We start from the raw sequence: 8,507 nt of genomic DNA, 5'->3' as shown, positions 1-8,507 counted from the left end.
ATTGGTGGATGGTCCAGCCATTTTGTGTGTGTGTGTGTGTGTGTGTGTGTGTGTGTGTGTGTGTGTGTGTGTGTGTGTGTGTGTGTGTGTGTGTGTGTGTGTGTGTGTTTCACCACCTACACCGTGTGATGTGCCGCCTCTCACTGCATGACTAATAAAGATGTTCTTGTTTTGTTGTACATTTTCAGAGAATATAAATCAACTGTCGAATTAAATGTTGCATTAATACAGACAGATACAGTTAAAAGATTAACCAATTTAACTAAGATTACTATATTTTGGTTACTGGACTAGACATCCCCCATCTTACACTAGACAGACACACACACGACAACAACAACCATCCAAGCGTGGGTTTGAATGTTGCACTATAATTTGGTCCATATACAATACGGTACCTGGGAGGCACGTTTGGATGCCTCTCACCGTAGTAAACGGACCATGGGTCCCTCTATGCTTGCTGCTCCCCAGTGTCAGCATGACAAAAAGGCCCTCCTTTCATACATGGACTCACTTAAGTGAAAATGCTCCAAATTGTACAGGATTTGTTGCACTTGACTAATGTTTAACAGGACATGGAAAATGCACATACTGTATTTCAAGAAAAAGATTCATGACAGCATGCCTCCAGGCTAGGTAGACTACAATCATCTCAGCTCCACTGAGCTCTGCTCAGTTAAGCTCACTACAACAAAAGACGACTGTACTCAAGGCACAAAAACACAGTCTGGACACAAGTGTTATCTTCGTCCCACTCCAGATGGAGACAAGTGAACAGATCATCTCTGTTTCATTTGACATACTCTATGTGTTGTTACTTGTTGTTGTCCCAGTTCAACAAACAGGTGGAGTTATCCAACCAGAGAGGGCTGTGGGTGCAGTCCAGACATTTGTGATCTGTGTTGAGAGGATGGTAAATGGACTGAACTTATATAGTGCTTTTATCCAAAGCTTTTTACAATGGCTTCTCATTCACACACCAATGGCAGCAGCTGCCGTGCAAGGTGCAAGCCTGCTCATTGGGAGCAATTTGGGGTTCAGTGTCTTGCCCAAGGACACTTCGACATGTGGACAGGAGGAGGCGAGATTTGAACCGCTGACCTGTCAATCACAGGACGACCCGCTCTACCAGTGAGCCACAGCCACCCCGAGGAGATGCTATCTGTGCTGTTGTTGTGTCTGGAGAAGGCTTGCACCGTGTCCCGGTGCAGCACTGCCCACCAGGTACCGGGGTTCAAGCCCCGGTCTCGCCAAATCCGAGTATGGTCGGATCCCAGAGGGAGCGGTACCGGGGCAAGTGGTTAGTTTAATCTCGGCTCAAGGGTTCATCGCACCGCAGTGACCCCGTCTGGTGTCGGGAGATTGTGCAACAGATCCTCAACGGTAGGGGGTAAGTAGGGGGTAAGTAGGGGGTAATTGGACACAAGGTCAGGGTCAATTGGCTACCAAATTGGGTGAAAAAAGGACAATAATCCAAAGAAGGGAAGGGACAAAAAACATTAAGGCCAACAAAACCATTATTCATGTCCCTAACTACTAAGGTCCTGTGTCCAACTGCTTCATCTTAATTTCTAAGACTGAAATCTAGCGTGAGAGACTGAATGACCACACTAAGCTTTTCAAAGATTATTCATAATTTACAACAACGGGGAAACGAAACATTGATCATCCATGGAGTACACACAGAATAAACCCTTGAAAGAAATCAACTGTCCTTGTGAGAAATCAGTAGATTGACCATCCCTTGGAGTGAGTGCCCTGTCACAGTGGTTATGTTCAGGGATGGGAAATGCAATCACATTTTAGCATTCACTTCGACTCCTGCCTCACCTATAAGACCCACCCCCAGCTGGCTGTAACTGCCACATTCATCTTTTTTTTCTTTTCATGCGTGCTGTGATTTACGACCTTGGAGGGTGTTATTAAATTGAAATAAGTAAATAAAAAAATAGGGAAAGCCAACACCGCTGCTGATTGCTTACGGCGAGCAACATACTGCTTCAGGTCCCAATGCAGAGTGGAGGAGCATTCTTGTAATGGATTAATAAATCTCAGACCAAATCAAAGACGTAAATACTATTAGACTTAGGCTGCCGGTTGGGAGCCCCATGAGAGCTGGGGGCTTGAAGGAGGAAGTTTCCCATGGCAGGAGAGGAGAGGTGGTGATGGAAACACTCAGACCCAATCAGAGGAAGCTGTTCTGGCCTTGAGCTGGCTTGGCACCAAGTAAATAAAGTCACACTCAAAACAAAAATAGAGTACAGTAGATTTTATTTATGTATGGTGTTGGAACAAGATTGTCTCAAGACTGTTCATGTTTTTAATCAACCTCTTGCATTCCTCTTCCTTCTTTGGAGTAAAGTTTGCAGAGTACAGGCAGCTCTGTGAGGCCCCCAGGGACATGATGTTTGCAGGGATGCCCTTCAATACAGCCTAGAGGTGATGGTGACATCATAGACCCACATACAGTATTGTGCTATATCTGGGGACTGGAGATGGCTGACTGCCGTATAAATAATGTGAGAAGAGAGAAAGAGAGAGAGAGAGAGAGAGGGGGGGGGGGCGGGTAAAAATGCCCAATAGGGAGGTGGGGGGATTCTCCAATCTTAAAACAGCATCATTGTCTAGACTTCCAGACTTCTCACTCCCAAATGGGAATTAGCAATAACAACACTTCCAGAAGCCTCCCCACGAGGTGTAGATATTAAGAGCTTATCCCAGCGCTGTCTGGTTTCCAAACAGAAGAAGGGTGTGCGATCGTCCCTGTCTATTTCAGACATGATCATTAAGCACTGTCCCTATCTGGGACGTGACCGTTCAAGACTTGTCCCCTTAGCCCCAGATGCATCTGTCTGCCCTATCTGCGTCCATCGCCCTCGCACCCCTGCTGGGTCCCATCACTGGCTGACCTTCCATCATCACTTCCAATCCCATCCATGCCTTCAACTACACTCTTTCCATTTATTTTTACTACACTCCTGTCCTCACACTCAATAAAAAGGTTCAATTCTGCCAGAAGTAATAAATATAGAAATTATGGGAGTGGGGGAGGTTGTGACGGTGGTTGAGCTGCACTCTCTCTGCACCTCATCAGTATGTGTTTGTCTCAAAAGTCAGAGGGGCTGTTCAGCAATGAGGCTTTACAGCAAGGTTATCCCTCTTACTGCAGGGAACTACAGTATGTACAAAACCACCTTTACCTCAAACTGAGGAAACACAAAGGTGACCATTTTTGAACATCAGTGAATTATTACTACATTTACTCATGAATAATAATTAGTCTTAAATGGCGTGCAAGTGCATGATTAAACCAATAGTCCGTGCAGAGTTCAGTGACGACACTGTATTAATCAAGCCTGCACTGCCCCCTTGTGGTAAGTACTTGTATGTATGTTGCTTTAAACCGGGCCCTCCATGTTTCATAACTGGTGGTGATGATGATGATGATGATGATGATGATGATGATGATGATGATGATGATGATGATGACGACGACAGTGACGATGATGACGACGATGAGGATTGTTGTGATGGTGATGATGATGATGATGATGATCATTATGATGATGAGTGTGGTGGTGGAGATGATGATGATTATGATGATGATGATGAAGATGGTGAGGATGATGATGATGATGATTTCCATAGTGGGCACCCTAGTGGTATTTTAGCAGAGAGATAGGCTACTGTAGATCAATAGCCCATAAGCAGACAGTCCCATGCTGAGACAGGGACACGACTCTTATGATTCCACAGTGGTGCTCTCCTCTCTGGATCATGCCAGCATCAAATCCTCAGGTAGATTTCTCTCCAGAAGTAAATCAGACGTGATGAGGAGTGTGTTGCCTAAGCAGGTCTCACAGGCAGGTTTCAGTGTCCAGGTTCAGTCCTCTTTGTAAAGCCGCCCCCCAGAGGACTGAACCTGACTGAGGCAGCAAGGTATTTTCATAAATGAATGCTCATGTTTTTCTCATGTTTATTTATTTACATATTTATTGTTTCTCTGAATCGTCCTATTTTCCTGAGGATGCTGGTGGTACTAGGACAGAGTGGTTTAATGACTGCTGATTCATGTGATTATTGCTTTCTATCCAACCATAGTCGTGATTGGAAATGAGGACAATGTCATTCACAGATGCGTGTTTTTTTGTTCCATAGCAAATTATCAGTACAATATCACTTCAATGTCACTACATTATCAGTACAATATCACTTTAATGTCACTACATTATCAGTACAATATCACTAAAATGTCACTACATTATCAGTACAATATCACTTCAATGTCACTACATTATCAGTACAATATCACTTCAATGTCACTACATTATCAGTACAATATCACTTTAATGTCACTACATTATCAGTATCAATATCACTTAAATGTTGTCCATGTGCAAGTTCAGCAAATGCTGTACATGCATTTGGATACCATTTTAATGCATTATGTCCTAGCAGCCATATATATATCACACACATTTATCATGGTAAAAAGTCATCTGGAAGATTTAACAGGGAATGACTTTTGCCGTTTCTCTCTTCTGATACAATATATAATGGTTCTATAACCTTGGCCGGTCTGAGACAGAAGTCACCATGAATTACAGCTGGCAGAGACGGTGCAGATGCAGTTCCTGGTCAGCAGTTTAAAGTAATCAACCTGTCACCCGCGTTCGGTTTCCTGAGAATCATGGCCTCCTTCCATCTCCCATATTGGAGTATCTGGTCCTCAGTAGGGAGGTGCAAGCAAGGCCGTCATACATTAGCAATGCTCTACGCAGAAACATACTCCACAGGCAGAACTGGATTGGACCGTTGATGAAAAACTATGATTTTGTCTAGACGTGTAAAAAGCCTTTCACGCCAGGGACATGATGGTTGTCTTTTATAGAGTACCGGAGACGGTGTGAGACTTGCAGTGATGAGGATGATAATCACAGCTGGGTGACATGATGGGGATTATGACAAACCATGTACTGAGAATTCAAGAGATTCAAAGGCAGCTCCTAGACAGTTGACAGCAAAACATTTCAAATAAGGCTTTCTGTCACTATTGGGACAAATGTGATGCTTGAACAATTTCTTACAGGACCTACAATTTCCTCAAATACATTCTACCAATAGAACTATTTCACTTCTCTACAGGCAGTTTCAGTATTGTCAGATATCACTCAGTGAGACCATAATTAAGACCTGTCTCTCAGGAAATGGCTCTCTCGCTCTGAGTGCTGAATCGCCATGACGGCCTGAACACTGGGCACAGCCGTTCCTATAGCAACTCTGAGGCAGAGATGGTCAGATGGTAATCTTTTCAAAGCATCTCTTTCCAACCTCTAATCACTAGTTTGTACACACAGAACCTGAACCAAATGACATCAAAGAGCAATGGAAATCCTACTCATTTACTGTTGTACATAATTTGAGCACATCTACAGCTGAGTGGGGTGTCCAAAACCTGGAATACGTGCTGCATCAATCAGCCAACATATTGACAGTGAAAAATGTTTTATTCCTCAAACATACAATTACAGTATAGCAAGATACACAATGAGTAACATTGTCTCTCTCAGCCCCAAATAAATGTTTGAAAAATCAAACTTCTTAAAGAGCAACCTAATAAATACATGGATCTGAATAAACCAATATAAGACACGTTAACATTTGAGTGAATCAGAGGCTTCCATCATTCCAAAACATTGAAACCACAAAAAAGAGGAGGCAAGGTAAATCAAATAATTTCAGTCCATGTAAGAATAGCCTCAGCTCCTACACCGCCCTCTGATGTAGTTCGGCTCCGCCAAAAATGGACCAGTGGACCCCGAGTGGAAATAAAGGTTTGAAATTAAATTAAATGAAAGTTCAGTCCATCGTCACCGCATATAAGGAAGAGATCCCCTTCACCACTCATCATCATCGGTGAAGGATTATCGGCACTGTCTCTTAGAACGCATGTGTCTTGCTCCCTCTGCCTGCTCACATGGCAGCCAGCTCCTGTGCTAGTCTCTCTTTCTCCTGCTCCAGCTCCACGATACTCTGCTTGTTCTGCTCCAGCCTGTCCTCCAACCACTGCAGCAGTGGGCCGCTCACAGCAGACATCTGACTGCACAGGTTCTTGGTGAACACTGAAGGCCACATGGAGAAGAAACACAGAGGCAGAACACACTGATTAAAAAAAAAACAGCTAAGACACAGATTTTTTTAAAGCATGCTGGTTATAAGAAACATGCAGTAACAAATGCACGTACCTGAGCCATTGTGAATCTTAGTGATTGGATCCAGGTGAGTTAAACTACAATTGGAAAAAAAAAAAAATGTTATTGGGAACAACACACAATTGAATCCAAGACTATCCCAGTAGTATCTGCCCAGAACCTCTGAAAAGTACCTGTGAATCTTTCTATAGGTGTCCTGTTCTTCTTGGCAGAGGATTCTGGGAAGTTCTACCGCTGATTCGAGGCACACTTTCCCAATGGCCTCATGTGGAACCACATGAATCGGGATCTCAATTCTCTCATACCTTTAGTGATACAGATGTGATTCAGTATTTACATAAATAGGTCTACTCTAAAAATACTCTCAAATAGCCTTTTATTTTTGTGACCATTGATCTGGAAAGGACTAGGGAAACATCTTAGAGACAGTATTTACTAAGGCCTAACAGCAGCTTTCAGGCATGTTCTGTACTTACTCTGAGCCTTTTTGGGCTTGTACAGACTGGAAGCAAGTGTAGAGTACTCGGCCCGTCTAAAATAATAAAATAAAGGAATGGATTTTTTTTTAATTAATACAACACTCCCTTGAAGGCCTATATCATAATTGTCGTTGTAGATTTTTTTTTGTATGCATTAGCCTTTATGCAGCCCTTACTTTGGTGTTCTTATCTTCAATGAAGCAAGAGAATATCAGCCCGACAAAACCCTGGTCCATCATTTGGTACATGGCCTGTGTCCTCACATCTGTTGGTGGAGAAAGAAGGATGGTCTCTATTTACAGTATCATGCAGTGCAAACACAGCACATGGTGTAGGGAGGCGACTGCAGGAACGTCCACCGATTAAATGTTTCTCTGTGTTTAACCCATTCATGCTGTCCTTCCTCCAAGGGCAGCCAGGAGCAGTAGGTGCGATCTGTTCTTCTACATGTTTTTATATTGGTGTTCTTGGGAGGAAACCCTTGTGAACACAGGGAGAACATGCAAACTCCGCACAGAAAGTCCCGGGAGATACCCCGGCTGAGTACCTGACAACCCTGGAGAAAGCAACCCCAGTGCCGAAAGCGTCCCAAGTGGGAATCAAACCCAGGACCTTATTGCTGTGAGGCAGTGCAAAGCACCGTGCCACTCAATTACAGGTGTAATCTTTTTCCCCCACAATTGTACAGAAACCATAAGTCTAATATAGTAGACCTGACATTATAGGAGAACGCTTACCTACGTGTGACGGCCATACGGTGATGTGGGGGTGGGAGTGGTACCAACCAACAACGCGCATGGGACGCCCGGTCATCTCCGCTAACCTGTAGCTCTCATTAAGGAAAAACACTGATAAAAATAGAACGTAGGCTAAGCAGACCAAGCATTTAAGGGTGAAGTTGCAGCCAGGCACAGAAAGGAACAGGTCACCCTAACCGAACCGTAAACCATGACAATAAGAAGACATGTCTTTTCAAGGACAGACCAACTTCACCATCTTTTATATAATGGTCTTGAAGCAAAAACACCAGCCTATTAAACTGATAAAGAAGGGGGAAAAGTATGAGTCAGTACAGAAGGCTGGAAGGATATCTCTGCTTCGGTGGAGGCTGCTGAAAGTTGCTCCGGTGAGATTTCCACACGGTCCTTCCTCTTGTCCGAGCGCCGAAGGATAATCACAGAATGAATGTGTACAATGCGGCTGGTGTCCACCTGTTCAAAAGGTAACATGTCTTGAGCAGGAAGTTGAAAGCAATTAGAAGAGTTAAAGCTCTGTGACCAGCTGGTTAAGGTACACTGTTACAGAAAGAGTGGGTCACCACCAACATAAATGTAAACAATAGTGAATTGAGGCAATAAAGTTTAAGTATCATGATAAATTAAGTATTAGTCTTGTAAAACCCTCTGCTCAAAAACCACAATAATAGAACATCCAACCGACATTTACAGAAAAACGAAAATCCAAATGAAATTAACTTAATCAGTTGATTTTCTTTAAAGGTATATGACTGCAGTTGTGAGGTGATCACAAGGCAGTAAGCTTCTAGCTATTAGCTAGCTAACGTTACCTAACTGGCTAGCCAACATTACCTCCCCGATGCAGAGTCCCATTACTTCTTCCTTCTCAGTACTTAAGGCATGATTCATGCACACCAAAAATGCATCTGATTCGAGATGAACTGCGCTAACTGCCATGTTTTCTTAAAAACTACTATATGACCGTCGATACAGTTTAAAAGGCAATATTGCTTAGCTAGTCTGTTTAGAAACTTGCCACTTCCCTGTTTATGTTCATTGGTTCTAGCGTGTGTTACATT

General features: G+C 43.3%; 1 protein-coding gene across 1 annotated transcript; it reads right to left on the bottom strand.

The window, feature by feature from the left end:
- Positions 1-5,593: 5,593 nt before the first annotated feature.
- On the bottom strand, positions 5,594-8,416 carry brcc3 (BRCA1/BRCA2-containing complex, subunit 3). The gene is made up of 8 exons (XM_084449631.1): positions 8,281-8,416; positions 7,781-7,902; positions 7,429-7,514; positions 6,868-6,956; positions 6,689-6,744; positions 6,386-6,517; positions 6,246-6,289; positions 5,594-6,122 (listed from the first exon to the last, which is right to left on the bottom strand). The coding sequence occupies exons 1-8, from the start codon at positions 8,383-8,385 to the stop codon at positions 5,974-5,976; spliced, it is 783 nt and encodes a 260-aa protein (XP_084305757.1). The 5' UTR covers positions 8,386-8,416; the 3' UTR covers positions 5,594-5,973.
- Positions 8,417-8,507: the final 91 nt, after the last annotated feature.

This window comes from Borostomias antarcticus (assembly GCF_949987555.1).
Source record: "Borostomias antarcticus genome assembly, chromosome: 15".
Lineage (NCBI taxonomy): Eukaryota > Metazoa > Chordata > Actinopteri > Stomiiformes > Stomiidae > Borostomias > Borostomias antarcticus.
Note: the sequence above shows the minus strand (reverse complement) of the source record. Positions and strands in the feature narration are given on the sequence as shown.

What these genes read in the sequence shown, in the direction of transcription:
- brcc3 (XM_084449631.1), bottom strand. Translation starts at nt 8,385, where the DNA reads ATGGCAGTTAGCGCAGTTCATCTCGAATCAGATGCATTTTTGGTGTGC. An exon ending in TGGGACTCTGCATCGGGGAG is followed by an intron (nt 7,903 to 8,280) that starts GTAATGTTGGCT and finishes CCTTTTGAACAG; the next exon opens with GTGGACACCAGCCGCATTGT. An exon ending in TTGAAGATAAGAACACCAAA is followed by an intron (nt 6,745 to 6,867) that starts GTAAGGGCTGCA and finishes TTATTATTTTAG; the next exon opens with ACGGGCCGAGTACTCTACAC.